The 27039-nt window shown below is 40.1% G+C and overlaps 1 protein-coding gene across 1 annotated transcript in view; it reads left to right on the plus strand.

Annotated features, from left to right (window-relative positions):
- The first annotated feature begins 7383 nt into the window (after positions 1–7383).
- The window catches only part of LOC122811464 (HLA class II histocompatibility antigen, DO beta chain-like), a 99764-nt gene continuing 80108 nt past the window's right edge, over positions 7384–27039 (plus strand). The window contains exon 1 of the mRNA XM_044083319.1: positions 7384–7552. Within this exon, the coding sequence (XP_043939254.1) occupies positions 7489–7552 (64 nt within the window). The 5' untranslated portion in view covers positions 7384–7488. The remainder of the gene's footprint in view (positions 7553–27039) is intronic.

The following is a 27039-nucleotide window of genomic DNA, read 5'->3' on the forward strand; positions in this document are numbered from 1 at the left end:
CAGTCTTTTCAGCCTTGCCTACAAAAGGCTCTATGGAGGTGGCAAGGCCTTATCCAATATTCAGGCAGGGGGTAACAGGTGCAAGCCATCCCAAGAACAGCTGCGTGGCTTGTCAAGCATGACATCCCAAGCAGATAGACATTTGATCCTTGGAATGACACCAGTAAGTGTGCCACTTGCTATGACTGATCATTCCGTGTTGTAATGTGGCATTATTCTTGGTAAGGGTAGGATGCTGCAAACGGTGAGTGTCATACCGGCCTGGACTACATAATCAGAGCTCATCTATGTCTCTTTTCATGTAGTCTAGGGAGGTACATCTCAGGTCATTCACACCAGCATGGACTATGACTGCATCATATTTCTACTTGCTTTGGAGTGACCTGCATACTTCTGTTATGTGGCATATTGTGGCAGCCTACAGGCAGCTTACTGTACCCTTTCCCTTGTTCAGTCTGGTGTGCGGGACAGCAGTGTGTCTGACTATGGAGTCACCTATTACAACTGTATCAGGCATGCTGTTTCTCCTTCTGGCCTGTGACTGTTTGGCACACCAGCTTTGTGTACTATGTGTTGCATGTGCTATGTTTGGAGGTTGTTTGATTGGGTGTCTGCTTTAGAGGCCTCTGTTGGTGTGCTGTGTTTGTAATTTGTGCCTCCGGAATGTTTTCTGTGTTTCTGTGTTTGGTTTGCAGTTGTGATAGGTCTATGTGGGACTGTGTTTGTGGTGTGTGTGGTTACCTTCTCCTCCTGACTAGTTTTGGGAGTACTGAGTTGAGGGAGCTCAGCCTCCAGTTTGGATAGATGGTTGCATCTCTCACATATATTTGTATTTCTTGGGTGGGGGTTGTCTGTGTACTTGGGGCAGGTGTAACATTGCCTCAGGATTCACAGATTCAACTTGTTGTGGCTGGCCTTAGTGGATTGTATGTGTGGACAGATTTTATTGCCATACTACTGATCAGTGATTACTTCATTGTTTATGTTTGCTCTATCATGTAGTAGCTTCCTCATTCTCTTGCATGGTTTGGTTATGGCTGGTGTCCACCATGCCAGATTCCTGCGTGTATGGCATTGTGTCTTGTTTTAATTTAGGATTGCATAATCCAAGCATTCCTGGCAGTGTTCATGGAATGGCTGTATTACAGGTTCTGAGGTGTGGCCCATATTTTGCACCTGCACAGGACCTTTAATGGATTCCACATCAGTTTGGAGGAGTGCAAATATTGCTTAACACATGTTTTCCACTGTGGTTTTCTGGCCAGGGACTGTGGTCAGGATTTGTATATCCAGTGTAATTACTCTATGGTCTGGTTTTACCAGTGAGCAATACACTTCTCATCTTGCCATCCAGTACCCATGTTGCTGATTATCACATCCAGTATGCTTACCCCTCTTGTGGGAGTGGTACTTTGTTCCTGGGCCTTTTGGTTTATGGATTCTATGAACTTTTGTCCTACACTGTTGGAGATGGTATAATGCTCCCAGTCTATGTCTGGGTATTTTCAGTCACCCGATATAATGTGGTTTGGAGGACTTGATATATTCATGTATTCCAGCATAGGCCAGGTGCAGTTCCTGGTGTTGGGACAGTAGTCTGTAGCAGGCTATAAATTGGGGGGCAGTTTTAGCCACTGTTACTTGACCATGGCTAGTCCATGCTGCTTTTTGTTGTGGTAACAACATGGGGGTGTGGTTATCCTTGACAATTATTGCTAGTCACCCTCCTTTTGTAGCTTGTTCCATGTTTTGAGGCTGTACAGCATAGCATGAGGTGTAACCTGGTAGTGTTAGGGTGCTGTTGTGAGCCTTGGCTCAGTTTTCTGTTACAGCGCAGATATCAACATTCTCCATACTGGGTGAGTTTAGACTGCATGCATCTTGCTGTTTCAACTTATCCCTTATCTTATTCTTATCCCTTCTGATACCTATGGAGATAGGTTTGTGTTTTGAGCCTTACCTATTCAGGGCACACTGTGGGTAACAACAGCCTTTGCCAGTATCCATACGGCCTGCACTGATAGGTGCACACCAGTCCTAGCAGGTGGTGCATCATGTCATGCTCAGCATGTCATCCCAGACTGGCACACATTGGATCCCCTTTGACTAACTGCGATACTTCAGTCAATTATTGCACTTGATCATCTCATTGTCATGTTGTGGCATGATGCTTGGTGAGGGTAGGATGTTAGTCAGGGTCCTCAGGTGTGCATATAGTACATGGTGTTACATTACTTAACACATAGCACTCATGCCTCAGGTGGTGCTGCAGGGCTGCCTCTGTCGGATCGCATATTACACTTCCCTGTACATGTTTGAGAGCAGGTTGTGTCATGTTAGGCATCCCTGTTACTATATGAGTGAGTCAGAGGGGTATCATTCCCAGGGTTCCTACTGAGCTAGTGTATGTGCTATGCATTGCCTCTTTGCCAAGGCCAGGGCATACTGGGCATGCCTCCTTCTGCCTACTGGGGCAGGCTCAGGTTGTTCCTCCTCCGAGTCACGCTCTGCCTGTGATGGCCTTGGCAATGGTGGGGGGCTGTTTGGCCCGGCCCTATGCTGGTCCTGCTGCAGCTATTTTTGCAAGATCATATTATGTAGCATAGCACATACCATGACAATTTGGGTACATGTAGTTGGTGTGTACTGCAAGGCTCCACCAGATGTGTCCAGACACGGAACTGTGACTTGAGCAGCCCAAACACACGCTCTATTACATTACGTGTTTGTGCGTGTGCCTCATTATGGCGTTCCTGTTCAGGTGTGTGTGCGTTTCTGATGGGTGTCATCAGCCACGGCTCCAGTGCATAACCTGCATCCCCCACTAGGTGTCCATGCGGGATGTCCCCATTGGCAAATGTCTGGTACAGTTGTCAAATGCCAGATGTGGGAATCATGGTAGCTCCCAGGACAGCCAGCACACACATTCATTATTATGCCCTGGGCATCACACACGACCTGGCAGTTGATGGAGGAAGCCCTTGCGGTTGATGTATGCCCTACCCGCTCACCGGCTGGTGCTTTGATGCGTATGCGTGCAGTCTATTGCACCCACTACTTCAGGGTATTCCGCTATTTGCTGGAAGAGACGCATATTGCTGGCCAATACCTCACGGGCATTGGGGAAATATACATGATCACCGACATGTGCTGACATGGCATCCAGGAACTGGTGCAGTACCCTGGAGGCTGATGCCTGTGATATCCCCATCATATCACCAGTTGGTCTCTGGAAGGTACCTGTTGCTAGTATTCTTAGGCCAACACATACCTTGGTTTCCACTGGGATGGGTTCCCCTCTGTTGGTTCTGTGTGTGAGGCGTGGCCTGCACAGCTCCACTATTTGCTGCAGGAGGTCTCTGTCCACTCTATAGCGCTCTACTATCTCCAGCTCATGTAACCCGTGGTAGGTGACCCTGGGCCTGTACACTCTTCTCCGTCTCCTCACTGTGGGTTGTCTGGCACCATCTGCATTGTCACCACCCTCAGCAAGTCTCATTATGACAGCTATGGCAGCCCCTAACATTTCTGCTCTGAGTTCAGCTTTTTCAGTTTTCACTTCTGATAACTTAACTCCTGTCTTGCAGTGTCTCTTGAGAGAAACATCCTGCACTGCTGTTTGCAGAGTTTTAAGTGCTGGGCTGGGCTACTATTCTGCCTGTGTAATTGCCTGCATCTAATTGTTTTCACCTGCTAGCTCCAGCAGTATTCCCTGCTAGCTTCCTACTAAATCTGTTGCTTCCTTTTTCCTTTCTGTTTCCTCAGGGTGGACCGTGTGTAAACCAGCAGAAACACGCTCACAGTGGCTTACACGCACACATACTTACACAGTTCAGAATCTGCTTATTCAGATTAAACGCATGCGCCCGCGCAAACAGTGTTAAACATCTCCCAACATGCTCCCACATGCTCAGTCTGCCTTACACGCACGCACACTGCCTTACTCGCGCTTCATGGCGCGCACACGTGCGCATACACATCCAGCAAGAAACTTTGGTGTAGGCAACAGTGTACACCTTCCATTTCTTGACTTTCTCATGCTTAGTTAGTGGCACACCTCTTTCCATGATATCTGTCTGACATCTGTCATGTAACTCTGACCTCCAATGAACTGCATTTCTTTCTACCATTCCTCCCTGTGATGTCACCTATCTCCTACTCTGTTCCTCCCCCTTCTGTAAATCTTACACTACTCAGACTGTGCTCATTTGCTATGTGACAGTGGAATTCAGTATCCTTACACTCATTTGCATCAGATTGCCTACTAATGCTTAGTTACATGTCTTCCCCCTTAGCAACCACTACACGGTGGCCATGTTGGTTTTGGTCTGCTGGTCCCTGCATTGACATTCCATGTATTGCATAAAACCTACATTTGTAGGTTTAAAACCTTCGTTTTTATGTTTTATACAGCGCAGCCCGTTTGCTTATGGGCTGCGCTGGTTTAAACATCGGCAATCGCGAAAAAAATTATATTTTTAATATATTTGCATCAGGTTACTTTGCCAATGGCCACATATTTGGCCATTGGCATGCTGCCTGACACATATGCACCCTTTATTTGGAGCTGACATGGCTCCATTGCAGTTTGCAGAAAGCGTACTCAGTTGTCAACTGAGTACATTTCTGCAGCTAAAACGGCTCTTACACAGGCTGTTCTGGGCTTCCTGGATCGCTAATCATCCTCATTTGCATGCTATTCGGCTGCAAGTGAGGTGATTAGCTTATCCACGCCCACTCCGTGTAAGAGCCGTTTTAGCTTGTCTCTTACACGGACTTTGGGCTGTTCCTGGATCGCGAAGGCTGCATGGAGTCTTACACTACTCTTAGACTCTGTGCAAGCCTTCGTGAATCCGGCCCATTGTTTTTACATGTGTGTGTGTTCTAATTGGGCCATTAAAACATATCTAAATTGCTGTTTTTGTGGATTTCAACATTGATGTTTTGCTCATTAATTTTATAAAACTAGCAAATGTATAAAAAGCATACAGTACAAAATAGTGGCTCTATTGTTCATTTTTTGATTAGATTTCTCTTGTTGATTCAAAGTAAAAGTTGAGGAACTATAGTGCATACATGCTGAAACACATGGACTTATGTGCATGTGCACCCTGTAGGTACATCACTGTATTCACCGGAACAATAAGGAAAAGGTGTTTGTGCATCTTTGCTCCACACTGAATTATCACTTATATATTCTCAGTGCAGCAAGTTGCAGAAATTTACAACATGACTTTTCACCTGATAGTTTGTTGTGCCCTGTTTTTTGAATTTCACATCACTTCATCTCTTCCTGTGAGATGCGGCTTCATCATCTGAGCTTGTAATACAGGTATTTACTCACTGCATGGAATATGTTTGGGCTTTGCTTTCCACAATAATCACTTTTTAGTTTATGAGTTTGATTGCAAATACAATGTCATTTACATGCAACAATCATCTTTACAGAAATTTTCTAAGCAAAACTAAACCATGCATGCTCTGGGTTTTATTATACTTCAGGAGTTATGGTTAGAAAGACCTAAGAAACATCCTTTTCTTATTTACTAGTAAAAACATGCTAATATAACTTTGGTTGCCAATATCTTAATCAGGTATCCAATCTTCAATGTATCATTTATTAAGCAGGTAAGCTGGCTGGTCCATGGACAGTTTTTAGCTCTGATCCATGCTACAAGAGGAAGGGTAAATATATGGACAATTTAGTGTAGCATGCAACTGTCATGCTTTTCCATGGAAACTGGTATACCTGACAAGACCTGCAGAGACACGGGAGAGAACTTGCTAAAAACACATACAGGCAGTGACCAGCAGTGGCAGTCAGAAGTTAGGAATGAACTCCAAACTGTGACGGTCTAAGATTGGGATCTTGTCGCTGTACCACCATCTTATTACCAAGGAGAGACTGACCTGCTCCATATTATTTAAAGAGATATTATATACTGCCTGTTTTTAAATGTATAGTATGTATTTTGATTGTATGTTAATACATATAGTATACATGAAAATACAAAACAAGATAAATTCTATTTTAAGGTACTGAATGTCTGATAGATAATAAAGGCAACAGACAACAAAAATATGACTTGCTGCAGAGATTCTAAGTACAGGAGTGTAGTACATGAAACAATGCAATCATGCTACAAATCTGGGAAGAAGTAAAAGTCATTAAGCACCTTTATGATGTAAGAAAGATGGTGAGCAAAGTTTGTTTAGCATATTTCAGCATTGTTACGCTCTGGTCTCGCTGTAGAACATAACCAGCAGCCACTACAGAAAAGCAGCAGGATGCTCAAACAGTTTAAAACTGTAGTATACATCAGACTGAAATCATTTTTTGTTTGTGGTAGAGCAGTGTGAATCAGAGCTTTTAAAGTTGCTACAGAATCAGATACAACTCACTTTTGTTTTCCGTTTATGAGACAGCAATGTGTTACTGCAGCTTTCAAAGCTGTAAAACACTTCATAAGCCTACACAATTTTCTTTTTGTTTTTCTGTGGTGTAATAACGATTGGAGCAGCAAAATCTACATGTACTAGAAAGGCTTGTGTGGCAGCACTGAGTGTGTTACAGCTTTCAATGCTACAAAGCACTTCGTTGTCGTTCACTTTTTTTGTTGTCTCTTAGTGGTAGTACATGGAGCAAGTAAAGTTCCATGTACTACAAAGAATTGTGATAAGGTCTGTTTGAACATAACCTAGTAGTCAAATGTTCTTGAAGTGAATTGATCACGGACCTGATCGTAATCTTTTATGTTATGAACATTTTTGCATTAGTACAGGATTTGCTGGAATCCCAGCCTTGTTTATAAATGCTACTGAGAAATCAGTAAATGTAGCACACTGAAATGAAGACCAAGACATAATCTGTATGCATATTCAAGGAATAAAGAATAATAAACATGTACACAAAATCATGGAGCTAATCTCAATGATAGACAAACAATCTGGTCACCTGTAGTGCCAGCATTTTGGAAAGAGGCCACGTGTCTAGTGTGGCATGAAAACAAGCACCATATGTACAATCTGGGAGGTTGAGGAAGACAGCCCCCCTGTTCATTTGTTATAGAGAGCAACAGGGCATCATGAATGCAAAGGTTGACTATAAAATTCAGATAACCTCTAACTAATTTCTAACAGTTTGGTTTCAAAAGCTGTCATGAGACAATAAATACTAGATTGTATTCTGTTGCCACTGTGTCACACTTGACTGAAGGAAAGATCTGTGTTTTAACAGAACTCAAACTATAAATTCCATGCATTCACAAAATCTTGGGAGTACGTGTGAATTTAACACATTTTTCATTGTTTGCTTGGCAACAGATGACGATGATGTTTTAATTGGCTGAGAGAACTAAAAAAGACTTCCCTAAAAAGTTACTTAGGAAAAACTTTGAATGGGAGTCCACAGTTTGGTGAACAAATTGTTATAGAACAGTAGCTGATTTACCTTAATGCTCTCCAGCTGGGGCTTTATTTTCTGGCAGAATGTCAGTGCTGAGGACCTGCGTACTGATTGGATCCTTCTTTCTGGTGTACTATTTTGAGACAGGTGAGAGAAGTTCAATACAAGCTGAACTTTACTGAAACTAAGCAGTAGCAACCGACGTTCTGTGACTGTGGGTGCGCAGTGGGGATGTTGTGCAAAATAACCAATGTTATTAAAATAGCTATGTTTTTGTCAGGAGTAGCCTATATCTAGAAATGTAATTCTTTCATTTACTTTGTATCAGTGGTGTTTCAGTATATGATGAGTTCTTTCTAAAGCTTATGAAATGCATTTTAGAAATCTGCAGTATCTGGTTAAGGAGAACAGCATTCATTAAAAACCCTGTTTTTTGTTTTGTTTGTTTGTTTGTTTTAGTGCAGACTCAGTAATGTTTTCTTCTTTTTTTTTTTTTTTACATCTTCCGTAGCAGTTGAGAAGTAACTTTGTCTAGCAAGTTTTCATTTCCAGGCATGTTGGGTAACATCTGTGTTGCTGTTCTAAAAATGTTAAATATTATGGTTTTGGACAGTCAAATATTCTGTGATAAAGGAACAAAGTAGAAGCAGAGTTGTAAGGTAAATGGTTTCTCTTTGTGTTAGAGTTTATATCATAAGCGGCTGTGTTAGCTGACTGGGATCATGACAGGATCTAGGAAGTGGTTTAGCTGGCTAAACCCACAGAAAAAGTTGACAGGACAGAAGCACTGCTACTAGCACAGACCATAGTTCAGGCATACATGATGCTTTACATAATGCTCATGAAGAAGAATGCTGTGCAGTATGTTTTTGGACTAGAAAGAATAAACGAGAGCCAGACAGACAGATATAACCCTTCCCACACTCTTTGTAGATATCCAACAGTGGCAAAGGTGTATATCGTTATAATACAAAGTTCACAGTTCAGCACAAGGCTAACTGCCCTTGTGGACCATTTTAAGCCTATCCAATTACCCCATGTGCAAATCAAACTCTGCACCTTGTGCCTGCAAGGTAAATGCTTTAACCATTATGCCAACATCCCATGCTGCTCAAATGTACTGTATGCAAAGCATTTAGCAGACTGAGCTACTGAGTCACTAAATAAATATCTCTGACACATTTTGAACCCAGGCCCTTTTCACCTCCTGCGAACTGCATTAACTTGCCACACCACACAGATCTTTGCATCTGTTCTACTATGTGGCTACCCACAGGAAAAAATGATGGCAGACACTTGGTGTTGGGCATAAAGCAAAGTTTTAAACACAGATGACTATAGCAATCTATGTCTTTGTGTGTGCGAGTGTGTATGTGCCTGTGTGAGTTTGTATATATCTACAAATGGCATGCATAGATGTCTAGTCATATAAATAAATTCACACATATATGTGAATATATGCACCACACACATATGGACACACACACACACACACACACACACACACACACACACACACACACACACACACACACACACACACACACACACATGCACACACTGAACTGCCCTAATGTTGAATGTCAAACACTGACAAAATAAGCTTGATCATACACAATACTGAATTAAAAAAAAGACAAAAAAACCCATTGAAAACAATAATATTGAGAGAGGAAAACTATTTTCTCTCCCAATATAGCCACAAATTTGTCTGGATAGTGGTAGTGTTTCGGGAAAGTTTTAATGATGTTAAGGTGTAGGGTTTGGGTTGGGATAAAGGGCAGCATTAGGGTTAGCACCCATTACTAAAGAGGGCAACAGGGCTTAACCTAACCCTAACCCTACACCTTAACATCATTATAACCTTCCCGTAATACTGCCGTGACAAAAAAGAGACTCAGACACACAAACATTCACAACACACACAGACAGCACTACATCTGTCCCCTAACCTAATCATTACCCTTACCATAAAATACACAAACTTGCACACAATACCCATCCTTAACTCATCCCTGACCCTAACCCTAACTCAGACACACAGACATACATACACACACAGACACACACACACACACACACACACACACACACACACACACACACACACACACACACACACACACACACACAAAACCATGCTTACCTGCATCAACATTCCATACCATCTCCACAGCCATCATTTGGCCATCTATACCATCAGCATTAAATCACACCCCTGCATTTGTTGGCCAAATGTACATTTGGTAAGATGCAAGGGAATCATACATACATATCAATATATATATATATATATATATATATATATATATACATATACATATATATACATACATATACATATGTATATATATATATATATATATATATATATATATATATATATATATACATACATATACATATGTATATATATATATATATATATATATATATATATATATATATATATATATATATATATATATATATATATATATATATATATATATATATATATATATATATATATATATATATATATATATATATATATATATATATATATATGGGTCCATGTAAAATGATCTGAATGCACAATTGAGAAAAAAGCCAACTTAAAATAGTCAACAAAAAGCATTGCCAGCTTTATTTTATTTGCATGCTCTGAGACAAAACCTCAGAGCATGCATATAAAAAACAATGATTTTTATATGTGGACTCTTTGGGAATTCACAGGTTCATAGTTGAATGCTAGGCTAATTGCCCCTGAAGGGCCATAACTTGAAGTCAGAATCAAGCCCTGTACTTTGTGTTTATAAGACCTTAACCATTATGCCAAACTTGCTAATTTTATTTGCATGAGCTCGCTATAATACTGGGGTTGGGGAATATGCCACTTTGCCGGCATTGTGTGATCTTGGAGTTGGTATATTTAATTAGCAGAGTGTGTAGGAGTGCAGCCCCATACATGAGAGATGCAGGGGGCTTACCCCCTGCAAAGACATTGCTTTTTAGTTGCAATATTTTGGATTTTTGTATATTTTTTGGTATACATATGTGTGTGTGTGTGCATACACTCACACACACACACACACACACACACACACACACACACACACACACGTATATAGATACACACACACACACACACACACACACACACACACACACACACAATTTTATGTATATATATATATATATATAATCACCCTATTTTTTCACATTTTCTACAAGGGGTCAGGGTGCCACATCAACTGTCGCCATCTCTCGAGATTTAGTGTCACTCTTCTTCTTCCAAAGTTATGTCTGACTGCCACAAGTCTTCTCTCAGACAATCCTGTCATCTGTTCTCTGTACACCCTTGTTAGTGCTTGCCTTTTTTTTGTTTGTCCCAAATCTGCTTTTTCACTAGCTTGTCTTTTGCTTTCCTGTGCATGTGCCTAAACCACCGTAAAGTGTTCTCTTTAACCTGTACAATTGAAGCTACTTGGGCTTTTGCTCTGATGTCTTCATGCATTCATCTGTCCAACAGTATGCATCCTTGCCCCCATTTCAGGCACTTCATCTCCATCACCTCTAGCTTCCTCAGCTTCTCTGCCTTCAATGGCCAGGTTTCTGTGCCATACAGTAATACTGGTCACACTACTATTTTATACAACTTACTTTTTAGCTTTGGCATTCTTCTGTCACACACTACTCCTGACACTCTCTGCCAGTTGGCTACAACCCCTCTGATTCTAGCTTTGGCCTACTTATTCAGATTTCCCTTCTCCTCAAACACCTCTCACAGATAACTGAAGATACTCAAACTGGCTTTCCCCTCACAGTCAGGCTGTCAAGGTGATTTGCAGGAGCATACTACTTTACTATTGACACTTTTTTTTTCTCCTGGATATTCACTATATAGTTGAATACCCGGTAAAACAAATGTCTTACAGCAAAGATACTAAACTGGCCCTCCAGAAACAAGATCTTCAGCTACTACTTAGTGACTTCAGTATTGTCTGTGACCTTTGCCATCCACTATTGTTGAATACCTAGTAAAACCAACATCCTACAGCAAAGATACTAAACTAGTTCTCCAGAAACACGACCTTCAGCTCCCAGTTAGTCACTTCAGTACTGCCTGCAACCTTTACCATCCACTATTGTGGAATACCCAGTAAAACAAATGTTGTACAGCAAAGATACTAAACTGGCCCTCTAGGAACGCAACCTTCAGCTCCCACTTGTTCACTTCATAATTTCCTGTGACCTTTACCATCCACTATTGTTGAATACCTGGTAAATCAAACATCTTACAGCAAAGATACTAAACTGGCCCTCCAGAAATGCAACCTTCAGCTCCCACTTGATCACTTCGGTATTGCATGTGACCTTTACCATCCACTATTGTATGTTCTCTTGTGTTATTTTGCACCAACATTTTAACTGTAGTTTTTTACAGTTTTGACACATCACTGGGCTGCACTGCCTGCCCTGTCCCCAGCCCCTTGGTCTGTCTCTGCCTTCCTTTGTATTTTTCCTTTCTTCACTGTTATATAGTCTTGGGTGCCACTTATATTTCTCAGTAACACCTTAATGATTGTGTAACTGCTTCCCTTTATCTCTTTGTCTTCAGAAAGCTCTGACTTTAGCAACCCCCTTCACTAATCTTTACTTACTCTTCTGTGAGTCTACCCTATCCCCAATCCCAAGCACCCCACCTCACTTACATTTATACACTGCATACCACACCTATTTCTGCTACTTCACACTAATTAGGTTTTTCCATCAATTACAAACTCCTCTGTTTTCACACATTTATCTTAAACTTATCCCTCCTTAGTCACACTCCATACATTCTCTCCTCTCCCTGTATTCATCCTGCTTCACTTTTTTCACCAATAATCCTACTACATATAGGCATCACCCCTGTTCCTCCCTATCCTAATTCATACTTACTCTTTCCCATCTTTAAACTTTCCCTCCTTATCTATAACTCACAAACATGTTCTCATCATGCTCCACATATTTATTTTCACCTCTCTTCTCTTCCTCCTCTTTTTTCAACCTCTTACTACACCACACATTTTTATCAAAAACCATCATCCACTCTCTCCAACATTCACTTTATCAGCACTATCCTCTACTTACATATCATCTCTCCATCTCTCTAAAATTGTTCACCCTCATACCTTTTACATCTCACCCCCACTACTCAACCCCCACCCCCTCTCCTTCTTCTAAAACATTGGATATCTGCTCCTTAAATATTCAAAGCCTTGCAAATAAGATCACAGACCTACACTCCTGGATAGCTAACACCTCCCCCCATTATCCTAACCTTGTCAGAAACTTGATTAAAATCACACATCACAAACACTGAAATCTTACCCCCCCCCAGTTACATCTTTCACTCTGACAGACTTAAGAAAAGGGGTGGAGTTGTTGCAATTCTCTACTCTAATCAACTTAACGTCTCCCTACTTTCCATTTCTATTCCCTGCTTTGACCCTGCCGAACTTCTAATTTTAAACTGTCACCTAAACTCACACAAACAATTTGCTATAGCTTCCATCTATATCACCTCTGTGAACAATATTCCCACCCTTGAGAACATACTCTCATGGATCTCTCAAAATGTTACCTATTAAACTATCATCCTTGGTGACATAAACATTGATTGGAATAAACCTACAGCTTTAGCTGCTAATCTTAACATTAACCTTCATGGCTTCCATCAACTCATCACCTCCCCTACTCGCATCAATAAAAACTCTACTGCTGGCCATACCCTAGACTGGATCCTCACCTCAGATACCAACCTTTATCACAACCCTGGGGCACCTCCAAACTCTTTAAGTGATCATTTTCCTACCTGTATCCAATGATACTCCCTGCAACAACCCAAAGACCACGTTTATAGAGACTGTTGTAAACTTACCAACTTCAATCCACAATCTTTTAACTCTAAACAGTCCAGCATAAACTAGACCATCCTCTGTAAATCTTCATCTTCTGGCTTTTTCCCGGTTAGGGGTCGCCACAGTGGATCACCTGTCCGCTCATGATTGGCAGTGGAGTTCTACAGTGTCGAGTTGCCAGCCTGGTGCTCAACCTTCCACAGAAGTCACACAAACACATGTACTCACACCTAGAGTGTCCAATCCACCTGAAGCATGTCTTTGGGATGTGGGAGGAAACCGGAGCACCTGGAGGAAACCCACACAACTACAGGGACGACATGTAGACTCTGCACAGAAGGCACCCCAGCCGAGGATTGAACCAGAGAACCGCATGCTGTGAGGCGACAATGCTAACCACTGCACTACCGTGGCCACCCATTCAGTCAGATCTTCCTAGACATACCAAATTCACTTGCACCTACCAGAAAAATTAGAATAAAATCCAACTTTGTGCCTTGGCTCGCCAAATATACCCACACCATTATGCACAAAAGAGATGGTGTCTGAAAAACCTGGGTTAAAAACAAATACCCTTCTCTACTTTTAAAGTACAAAGAGCTCTGAAAGCTCTCAAAACCTAGTTAACAATGATAAGAATTTTTTTTTCTGCTACTACCAATCAAACCTACAGAATAATTCAAAACAATTCTGAAAATCATTAATAAACTTCTTTATCCTGGCAACCACACCACACCAAACCCCTTCCCCCATAACACCACAACTGAAATTGCCACTCTCCTAAACCACTACTTCATAGATACTATCCAAAAGCTAACTAACACCTCCTCTTCCCTGCCTTCATCTCCCAACAAAACACCTTTCAATATCGTCTCATTTAAACCTTTTTCCACCACTTACATCAAATCTCTGTTGCTGAAACTCAAACCTTGCTTCCCCATCTGCTGATAAACTACCCTCTTATTTCTTTAAATTGCTGCTGAGTCTATCACCTATCCTGTCTCTATAGTTATAAATCGATCTATTAATGAAGCCTGTGTCCCTGATATATGGAAATCCTTCTATACAATTCCACTAATAAGGGCAGTAACTCCACTGATCCTTTTAACTTCAGACCCATTGCCATTCTGTCCCCTGTCACTAAAATTCTTGAAAAATGCATACACACCCAATTACTCAAACATCTGCTTGACAATAGGCTACTTACCACCACCTAACACGTTTCATGCCCCACCATAGTACTTCCATTGCATTACTCTCTTTCACCCATAGTGTAGCCGAGGCCTGTGATAACAACATGCTTATTTCTTGTCTATTCCCTGATCTCACAAAAGCTTTTGACACTGTTTCTCACTCTAAACTACTAAATAAACTCTCAGACTTAAACCTCTCCAGTTCCTCAGTTAGCTGGTTCTCCAGTTAGCTCTCCAATACGCAACATCGACAAACTGTCCACTCCCCCTTTCATCTAGTCAACACAGAAGTTCCTCAAGGATCCATCCTTGGTCCCCTCCTATTCAGTATCTTCACTAACAAACTACATTCTGCTTGCAAACTCTCTACCCTGATACAGTACACCGATGATTCCACTCTCATCTCCACCACCTATAGTATTCCAGACCTTTTAACACTCACTCAGGACTCCTTCACAGCCATAGAAACATGGCTCTGTGATAATCATCTGGTACTTAATCCCAAAAAACAAAATTCCTATTCTTTTCTAAAACACTGGCACAACACAAACCCTCCTTTGTCATCACCTTCCTCAACAATACTGTTATTAAAGCTGAACCTCATACCAAACTACTTGGTACCATAACTGCCGATGAATTAAAAACTGACCTACACATCCAACAATGTATAAGAAACACCAGAAACCTGGCCTACTTTACAGAAATCAGAAATTCCTTACACCTACCTCCAAAGTTTCTCTGGCTCAGTCAGTCCTCTTACCCTGCTTCCTCTATGATGCCCCTATCCTTACTAACATTCAATCTATTATTTTTTTTCAAATTAGACCAAACATACAACAAAATAACCAGATTCGCCACAAATCTTCCTTACAACTCTCACCACTGTCTTGGTTTTAAGAAGCTTTAATGGCCTGAATTCTCACATCAACCACTACTTCCTCAACTACAGATCACACACGCATTTTTCTACAATCCCTCTTCCTGCCCTTTCCTCTTCAACCTTGTGTGATACTACACCCCCCTCTGACATCTCTGCTCAACTAATAGACATCTTCTTGACATCTATAAATCCAAAAAGAACATTGGAAAGTCCCTTTACAAGTACTCTGTAGCACATTTGGAACACACTCCCCCCAACATACGAATATCCCTACAACACCAGTTTAAAAGAGAGTTAAAAACACTACCGCCTAAATAAAGCTCCCAGTTGACATCTATGTAGTCTGTACCTCCCCTCTGTTTCTCTCACTCCTCTTCCACTCCATTAGAATTCTTTCCTTCTACTTCACTTACTCTTATTCCTTCTTTATATATGTGTGTGTGTGTGTGTGTGTGTGTGTGTGTGTGTGTGTGTGTGTGTGTGTGTGTATATATATATACACACACACATACACACCACAATCGAAGACTCCAGCACTTAAAAAATGCGATATGAAAATCCAGTGTAAATAGATGAAAGCAATCAGTGCACATTAAATAACAAAAAGCTTAATGTTAATGGCTCAGCAGAAAGTGAACAACAAACCAGTTTTGCCCCATATCATCGTCAGTGTATATAACGGAAATAGCTACAATTTTGCCCTTAAACCCTGTTCTTAAAGGTACAGTCTATAATTAGGGTATATCTGAAACTTTGTGAAATATTAACATAAATATACATACAAATGTCCAACTAGGAAATAGTCCGAAGTATAATTCTAACCAAAACATAATGTGCGCGCACACACACACACACACACACACACACACACACACACACACACACACACACACACACACACACGTATACCACACCAAGAAAAATAGAATTAATGTAAGGTACTTGCTAAAAATGATATACATAATCTGAGTATGTTACTGTTTTAATGTAAATATGAATCCTCAATTCACTAATTGGAATATCAAAACAATGTCTTCATAGTACAGTCCCATTTGTCATCTGATGGTTAATGAAATCGTTACTGAAGACTGGGAATAACAATTGGACTTTTTGAGCACTTTTATAAAAAGAATGTCCTGCTTTACATACTGATTGGCTTCAACTAGATGTTGTGTGTGTGTCTGTGGGAGTGGTAATGGAGTTTTTGCAGCTAGTAATAGAAACAGCAAGCTATTTTTTCTAGCTAGGTCAAAATAGTGATAACTGCTATATGACTGTTCTTGGAGTGTTGTTTTTATTATAACTATTCACAGAGACAAAAAGCAACATGTCTTTCTACTCATGTGAATCAAAATAGTAATAAATGTGCTATGCAACTTGTTTTTCCAGAATTATCAGCATGCTGTATTGCCTGTGACTGGCACTGTTGTCCTCTTCTGTACAGTGTATGACTGGTAGCAGAGATGGCATATTGTTACAGCACTAACACACTTGTACACTAATTCAGCAACAGATGTGTGTGTGTGTGTGTGTCTGCCAGTATCAATTCAGTGCACCACTGACTGAAATGAGGGGCAGATGAGCAGCATGTCCATCAACTATGGACTGTAATGAATCAGAGAGCACTTGCTGCTAGGCGTTGTTATGTTGTCAGTATTTCAGAGGTTTTATAGGATGTTATTCAATCCCACCACCTCTAGTACCACTTATCAGCTTCAACCCTCCCTTGTACATCTTCAGCATTTTGTTATGTCTTTCTCTCACTCACAGCTCACTTTATATCCGTTTTTTGTGCATCCTTCCTTGTGTGTTCTCTTTCTTCATGTTGTAGGTCTGACATTTACTTTGTATGCTTGTATAATCCATCATGAATTTACTTCATAATTGTCATTAGATTTCCTAGTATTCCATTTCTTTAAATGTCCTCCTACATCATAGAACCTGATTTATTTGAGTCATAATGTCATCAACATAGCAGTGTTTCTGGATCTACATGGTGAAGCTAGTGTTCATCCCTCTTACCTTGGGTTTCATTTATGTGCTGAACTTGTTGATATTCCAGTAGTACAGAAATATTTATACGGCAGATACATTTAAGTAAAAAATTTATATTTTCCTTTAAATTCTTCCTGTCTGTATCCCTGCCCTCTGCACATACATTTCCTTCTGATTTAGATGACATTTTGGATCTTCGTGTCATTATTATTAATAATAGAAAACCTTTCTAGAATCCCATGAATATCTCCTTGCAAACCATGTGACTCCAAGGGCATCCATGAAGTCCTTTGTTGTGTTATTGTAGTACATTTCAAAAATGCACTCACTGTCTTATCACTTGTACCAAACATAAACAAACTAAAATACTATCACTCACTGTGCTTTACAAGGTGGCATATTTGCAAATCCAAAGGTTTAATGCCCCCTTAGTGTATGAAATGGCTCCCTAATGAAATGCTGGCACTTGAACTGCCAAATCCCAACAGGCTGAAAAATCCCCACAGGAAACACAGAAGAAGAAAGAATTAAAAAAAATTGCTCATCTTTAAACCTTTTTGCAAGGGGAGTGGGGGAACAAGCTCTCCCTGCACCCTTTCATGTGGGGAGGCAAGCCCCCACACCCCACAAACTTATATATACCAACTCAAAGATTGTCATACCTCAGAGAAAAGGGAATATTCTGAGAAACAGCATCTTGGACATAGTATATGTAAGTCTGTTCTTTTGGACATTCAGTCTTCATGTTTCAGGACTCACTCCACCTGGTTCCATCATTTAAATTGGTTACCTTATAGACCTGCAGTATAACACATGATGGTACTTTACACTAATTCAGCAGCATGACAGAAGTCATGTACCTCATTTTCTTATGAAAGCGTAACACCACAGCTGCCTGCTATTATGTACTAGTACTGAAATTACGGGTACAGATAATAAATTGGAGGCTAAGGATACTGAAAGCAGCTGGAGAGGACGTACTCTTACAGAGGACTAACTGAAGTCCATGAATTCAGATGGTGCTAGAAGCATTATTTGGGGTCAGGTCTTAGCATGGCATACAGCAGTGCAGCAGTTCTTGGTGTTAGCAGGTGTTGGGAGACATCTAATGTTTCTGAATTGTGCATGTTTGGCTAACAGCTCCATATATCTAGGGCTTGAAAATGTTCATTATGCAGTTTTATTGTTAATTCTATTATTAAAATGGGTCTGGTGCCCTTTAACCCCCAACTCCAGTCTATTTTTTTAAAGATGAAAGGGGGTACTTGACAATTAGTAACAACATCAATAGCAAATACTATATTGTAACACAAAGGGTATTTGTTAATGAGGTAACATGTTGAACTTGGGAAATGAACTGTTAGGTTCTGTAAACCCGGTAAACAGTATATGTTTTTAGAAAGTAATATGTGTGATAATAATAATAGACATCAAAGTCTTATGATCAGTGACAGTACAGACTTTAAACCTACACTACTGGCACCAAATAATGTAGTAGGAGTGACTCAAGACTTTGAGCAATTCAGATGTCAGCTGCAAATTTTGAAAATAAACCTTTCAGGCTGTATAGGTGGGGATGATCACAATACAAGGGGAATCAGGGAATTTGCACTTTCTCCACTGTAGTGTGACCTCGGAGTTGGTATATTTAATTAGCAAGGGTGAGGGGGCAGTGCAGGGGAGCTGATCCCTGTGCAAAAAAAAAAGATTTTGTTCTGCTTTGAATCTTTGTAATTTGAAATGTTGTGTATTTGAATCTTTGTGAATCAAACTGTTATGATGTATGTCTTACCATTTGAACTGCAGATATCTGGAAGATGTTTCATACACACACACACACACACACACACACACACACACACACACACACATATATATATATATATATATATATATGTGTGTGTGTGTGTGTGTGTATATATATATATATATATATATATATATATATATATATATATATATATATATATATATATATATCTCTACGGGTCCCCTACGAAAAACCGAATGCTCAGAATCCCGACGCAAAAATTATCGAGACCAGAAGCCCAATACTCCGCATTACCGAAAGACCAGAAGTGTGAAATTCAAAATCCGATGTTAAGGTATATTGAGTTAGCGCTTCTGGTGTTGCGGTTCAGGTAAGTATCTGTGTGTAAGTGTATTTGTGAGGGGCTTTAGTGTGTGGTGTGACTGTGCTGTGTGTGTGTGTGAGGGTCTGTAATGTGTGGGTGTGAGTTTGCCTTGTGTGTGTGCTTGTGCGATCTCGAAGTTAGAATATTAAAGTAGGGGGGCGGGTTTGCTTAACTAAGTGTAGGATTATTTGTTTGGGTTTGGGGGGGCACTGTGTGTATGTGTATGTGTGTACTGTATGTGTGTTGATCGTTCGCAATTTTGAATTTCGTGCTTGTGGTCTGTCGGTCTTTTGGTCTGTCGGGTATTCGGTCTCGGGATTACGGTCGTCAGCCTTGTGGGTTTTCGGTCTTTCATAGTGAACCCATATATACATACACACACACATATATGGATTCACTTTATAATTTCGAAATACTGAAATATCTAATTTCAGTATTTCGAAATCATAAAGTCGAACATCCATAATCCCAACAGCACAAATCGCGAAACACATAATCAAGAACACAAACAAACCATACACCACACAACATGTACATCGTCCAAGCCACACTACAATAAACAAAACACACACAAACACAAAAACACAAACAAACAAACCTACACTACATGTAAGCAGGGGGGCGAGCCCCACTACACCTCCCGTGTAGGCGGGTTCACCCCCCACACCCCCCTACTTATATATATATATATATATATATATATATATATATATATATATTTATACTAACTCCGAGATCGCACAGACACAAAAAGGAAACACACACCTACACATTTCACAGTCCCTCGCACACACACAAATATCACACATATACATACATCCACACATTAAGACACACTCAAACTCCCACACAAAACCCTTACAAAACACTAACTTACCTTCAATTGCACCTACATCCATACACAATACACTCCCAACACCGCACACCACGTACTGTAAGCCATAAGTGAGAATTCGAGATATTCAAATTCACGATTATGCACTTTCACGATTTTCAGTTTTCGACTTTATGATTTTAAAATACTGAAATTCGGTATTTCAGTATTTCGAAATTATAAAGTGAAACCATATATGGATATATAAATTCCATTTAATCGAATCTTATTTCACTGAGGCAACAACACAGAAACCTTATTTCAACGAATGCTCACATCACGGAATTTTAATCCGGGGAAAGGAGGCAGTTGGCCAACATGAGAAAACAAACACACCCATATGGGGGCTTCACCTCCCACATCCCATACCCCCAAACTAGATATACCAACTCTGAGATCACACTATAGTGTTGGCTAGGGCAAATTTACCCATGTTGGCCATGTGCCTCCTTTCCTGGATTAAAATTCCAGTGATGTGAATGCTCACTGAAATAATGTTTTGGTGTTGTCTTCTTGGTTAAGTAAGATTCGATTAAATGAAATTTCTGTCTACTGAAGTACACCCATATATATATATATATATATATATATATATATATATATATATATATATATATATTTAGATATACGTGTGCACTCACACTCACAAACACACACACACAAATAAATACATATTATATATTATAGGTGCATGTGTGTCACTCATGTTATAAATCTAAAAAAAAGATTAATGAAAAAGTGTACAACAACTTTTCTGTCTGTGTGGAATTGTAACTTGCAATTCAGTGTTTGTGCTTGGTGCATACTCTAATCATTTTGATGCACAGATCATTTAGTTTTTGTAGCAAGCAAAGTGATTTAGGTGGGGCACTGGAATAGATTTTTCACTTACAGTGTATTTGTCCCTTCTGCACTGATGTGTATGCAACTATGGACAGTATATGTAATAAAGGTGTGCAGGGAATAAAGCTCTCCATGAGGGTTTGTTTGTTTGTTTGTTTGTTTCTTTCTTTCTTTCACAGTGCTAAACATTTGTGGTTTCTTTATTCATTTTTTTCCTTCTTATGAGTCTGTGTCTGTGCAATGCTTAGGGTAATAAGTAGGGTACCACTGTTCTACTAGCTTTGGCATATTTGATCAGGACTGTTTACAGCAATCAATTTTTATGCAATCTCATTCCATTAAATGTACTCAAACTGCAAATTTATTTTAAGTGGTGACAAGTTCCCCCACCCCCCACCCCCCCGAACCCTTGTAGTGATCACATACCTTCTTACTTAATATAACCAACACTGAGGTTACACAACCATAGGAAAATTTATAATGTTTTCAGGATGCATAAAATGATAAGTACGCTAAAAAGCATGTTTAAAACATAAAACGACATACAGTCTCAATGACAAAGTGTATATCGTCACCATTTTAAAACTTCAATCTTATGTTGTTTAATGTTTTAAACATGCTTTTTAGCGTATTTATCATTTTATACATCCTGTTGCATTTACTGTTAGTCATTCTTGGGCATTATTGTATATGCTTTTGCACACCTGTATTTGTTTTTTTTTAATATTTTTATTTGATGTATTACTTATCAGTGCTGTCTTCATTGGTAGTGATGCGACTGTCCTTTTAAAAAATATGAGGTACTTCATTGGCTGTTTAATGACACGTGACTTAGTCTGGAGGGTTTTATATGTTTGTTTGCTACAATGTGAGTAATTCTGAGGAAATCTTTGATAAATACAAGATAAAAGTGCTCAATTATTGTTTAATAAACTTGTATCTAACAGTTCACAATAAGTCTGTTTCTCTATTCTGTTTCGGTTTTGTGGTCAAGTCCTGTGTGTGGTTCATAGTTTGTTGTAAATTTTGAAATGCATTATTAAATATGTCATAATTAATTAATATTTAAGCTTGTAGCTGAAATTTCCTGCAGCAAGCCACAGCCATGAAATCTGAAACTGGTTCAATTCTCAAGACCACAGAAGAAAAACAAGAGAGGCGGTATATGCACTTTTAGAAACTTCTGAGCTTCCAACCACTGGCACTGATACATTCTGATTTTGATTTATTTCAGAAAAAGTCTTTTGCATGGACTCTGTGTAGTCAGCTACTAAGCCTGAAATTATTGCCAGCCTGGTGGTGAAAAGAGATTATAGGTTCATAGGTGATTACTAGGCTAACAATCCCAGGAGGACTTTTTAAGCCTAACCATGCTACCCAAGGTGTCTCAGGGGTACTCCAGATGCGCTCTTTAATGTTTTATGGAATTCACTTGCTGAAAACAAATAGATAATTAGGATATCTAAAACTAACATCATGCTGTTAGGAGCTCTACAGCAGCTTAAGAAGATGACCATCATTACAGTTTATAACCCTAACAGAATTTTCTTACCAGTAACTACATCTTAGAAACACCAGGGAGTTACTTTCAATCTCAGGCTTTTCTTTACACTGGACACAGAAATAATAGTTGAGAAATTGGTAACTTAGCTTAGAGTTTCATATACACATTAGAATCTTCTTCTTCTTTCAGCTTTTCCCGGTTAGGGGTTTCCACAATGAATCACCTGTCCGCTCATGATTAGCAGTAGAGTTTTACGGCGCCCAGCCTTCCACGGAAGGCACACACGCAAGCACACACTCACGCCTAGGGCCAATTTAGAGTTTTCAATCCACCTACAGCATGTCTTTGGGATGTGGGAGGAAACCGGAGCATCCGGAGGAAACCCACACAACCACAGGGAGGACATGCAGACTCCACACAGAAGGCATCCCAGGAAAGGATCGAACCAGAGAACCTCTTGCTGTGAGGTGGCAATGCTAACCGCTGCAGCACTGCAGCCGCCCATATACACATTAGACTATAGATGTAATTTAGTCATTATTTTGCTGTTACCTAGGATAGAAAATAGGCCGTCATGGCTTTCATTCCAAAATTCTACATTAGTCTAAATGATAGAAAACAAAATACCGAGATGTATTAATTTGGCTAAAAATACTAATGTAGCCAGATGTTGTCAAATTGTGTCAGCTAGGGGCAAATTAATTCTAAATTCTCTTACCTTTAAATCACTACAAGATAGGTACTTTCCTCTCCTTAAAAACCATATTACTCTAAGGAGAGCCAGCTCACTCACTAATAAGTTTCAATGGCCTGACACTAGCCAAACCCCCTTTTGACTGACTACTACAAAAAAAATCATTCAGTAAGGCAGCAACAGCTTATTGGAATGCCATTCCCTGTGAAATTAAGAAAATAAATGTGCTGAAGAAAAAAAGTTAAGATCTCACCTTGAAAAAGAAACAAATGCAACTGCTTCAGGGATGTAGGATACAAATGCATAATATTTATATCCAAGTGGTGCACTAATGCTTTGTTTGTTTGCGTGTGTGTGTGTGTGCGTGTGTGTGTGTGTGTGTGTGTGTGTGTGTGTATATGTGAATATATATATATATATATATATATAATATATATAGATATATATTTATATAAATATAAATAAATATATATTTCTTGCATGTTTACTGCATGCATTTATTGCACAAAATCAAAAAACTTATAGCCTCTGACCATAAAGTATATTACACTACATTCCAAACTAACCACAATACCAATCCCAAGCTATTTTAGAAGGGGATTTCATCTCTTCTCAACACTGGCAAAACAGAAAACCCTTGCTCTAAACCAGATGCAACTGACCTAGATTTAGCCACTCAATTTAACTCATTTTTCATTGACTCCATAAGCAAACTAACATCATCCTTCACCAATTCAGTGATTTCTCATCATCCCACACCCACCCCTTCCTCCCCCCACTAACAGCCCTTACCCCCCAACCCCCACCCTTCTCCATCAATCCCATCTCCATATCTACTATAAAAAAACTTCTCCTAAAATTAAAACCTGGTTCCTATGCCTCTGATGAAATCCCCTCCTACTTCCTAAAAGTAGCTGCAAAAGAAATAGCCTTCCCTATCAGTATACTATTTGACCGGTTCATCTTAGATTGCCAGGTCCCCCGACTTTGGAAGAAAGCCTTTATTATTCCTCTCCACAAAGGCAGCAATAATAATAACATTACAAACTTCTGCCCTATCGCTATCCAATCCCCTATTTCTAAGCTACTTGAAAAGTGTGTTCCCCAACAACTCTTACCCTATCTCATTAATAATCACCTTCATACCCCCACGCAACATGGTTTCAGACCAGGTCACAGTACCTCCACTGCCCTTCTCTCCTTCCTAGAAACAATCAACAAAGCCCGCAACTCTGGCCACTTTGTATCCACTCTTTTCCTCGACCTCTGTAAGGCATTTGACACCATTTTCAACAACCTGCTTCTTACCAAACTCTCCAAATTTAACCTATCCCCTTTCTCTATCCAGCGGTTCTCAAGTTATCTCACAAACAGGCAACAGGCAGTAAAATGGAAAAAAACTACCTCACCCTTCCTTAATACATCCACTGGCATCCTCCAAGGTTCCATTCTAGGCCCCCTACTATTTAACATATTTATAAATGTTTTTTACCAAGCCATTCCAAACTCCAGCTTCATTCAGTATGCTGATGATTCTACTATAATCTGTTCCTCCCCTTCCATCACAACTCTTAACAATCTTACACAAGCCGTTTTTTCTTCGACTGAGCAGTGGATTCTAGACAACCATCTGGCCCTTAATGCAGCCAAAACAAAACTTATGCTATTCAATGCCTCCAAAACCTCTTCCATAGATAAACAATCCTTCATAATTACCAGCAAGAATAATACTCCCCTAGAAATGGTCTCTGAGACAAAATTACTAAGATGTAACCATTGAAGATCAATTAAAATTTGATGAGCATCTACATGTGAATATAAAAAAAAAAAACATAAAAAACTAGGTATGCTTTACCGTAACAGTCACTTTATCTCTCAGTCCACCAGGATTACACTAGCCAATACATATCTTATCCCTTCCCTTTTATATGGTGCGACTATCCTGCAATCTTCCCTCAAAACAAAACTCTCATCTTGTTATAACAAAATATCAAAGTTTGCTGCAGGTCATAGAGCCTCTTCCCACCACTGTAATCCCCTTCACCAATTAGGGTGGCTAGAGTTAACTAACTTCCTAACTTATATCCAACTCATCCAAGCACATAAACTCATTCATAACCCAGCTCACTGCCCATCCCTAGCAAACACCTTTGAAATGCACAAACCAGACCGACTCTTGCGATCCAGTTCACAAAACCGTATTAAATTGCACAAATCCACACGTCCAGCTGGGAATCACCTGATGTACTTCTCTCTAGCCCACCTTTGGAACACTCTCCCTTCACCCATCTGCACCACTAGCAGTCTGTCCTTGTTTAAAACCTCACTGCACTCACACCTTACTTCACAATGGAAATGCTCATGCTCCCAATCCTACCTAATTCCCTTCTCCTATCCACACCACTAGCAGTCTCTCCTTGTTTAAACCCTCACTGCACTCACACCTTACTTTACAATGGAAATGCTCATGCGCCCATTCCTACCTAATTCCCATTTCTTATCTGCACCACTAGCAGACTCTCCTTGTTTAAAACCTCACTGCACTCACACCTTACTTCACAATGGAAAAGCTCATGCGCCCAATCCTACCTAATTCCCTTCTCCTATCCACAACATTAGCAATCTCTCCTTGTTTAAAACCTCACTGCACTCACACCTTACTTCACAAAGGAAATGCTCATGCAACAATCCTGCCTAATTCCATTCTCCTGTCCACACCACTAGCAGTCTCTCCTTGTTTAAAACCTCACTGCACTCACACCTCACTTCCCAATGGAAATGCTCATGCTCCCATCCTGCCTAATTCCCTTCTCCTACCTGCACCACTAGCAGTCTCTCCTTGTTTAAAACCTCACTGCACTCACACCTTACTTCCCAATGGAAATGCTCAAGCACCCAATCCTACCTAATTCCCTTCTCCAATCCGCACCACTAGCATTCTCTCCTTGTTTAAAACCTCACTGCACTCACACCTTACTTTACAATGGAAATGCTCATGCTCCCATCCTGCCTAATTCCCTTCTCCTATCCACACCACTAGCAGTCTCTCCTTGTTTAAAACCTCACTGCACTCGCACCTTACTTCAAAAGGGAAATGCTCATGCTCCCATCCTGCCTAATTCCCATTTCTTATCCGCACCACTAGCAGTCTCTCCTTGTTTAAACCCTCACTGCACTTGCACCTTACTTCGCAATGGAAAAGCTCATGTGCCCAATCCTACCTAATTCCTTTCTCCTATCCACAGCACTAGCGGTCTCTGCTTGTTTAAAACCTCACTGCACTCACACCTTACTTCACACTGGAAATGCTCATGCTCCCATCCTGCCTAATTCCCTTCTCCTATCTGCACCACTAGCAGTCCTTGTTTAAAACATCACTGCACTCACACCTTACTTCACAATGGAAATGCTCATGTGCCCAATCCTACCTAATTCCCTTGTCCTATCCGCACCACTAGCAGTCTCTCCTAGTTTTAAACCTCACTGCACTCACACCTTACTTCGTAATGGAAATGCTCATGCTCCCATCCTGCCTAATTCCCTTCTCCTATCCACACCACTAGCAGTCTTTTATTGTTTAAAACCTCACTGCACTCACACCTTACTTCACAATGGAAATGCTCATGCT

Source organism: Protopterus annectens, chromosome 9.part0 (genome assembly GCF_019279795.1).
Source record: "Protopterus annectens isolate FY-2018-M chromosome 9.part0, PAN1.0, whole genome shotgun sequence".
Taxonomy (NCBI): domain Eukaryota; kingdom Metazoa; phylum Chordata; order Ceratodontiformes; family Protopteridae; genus Protopterus; species Protopterus annectens.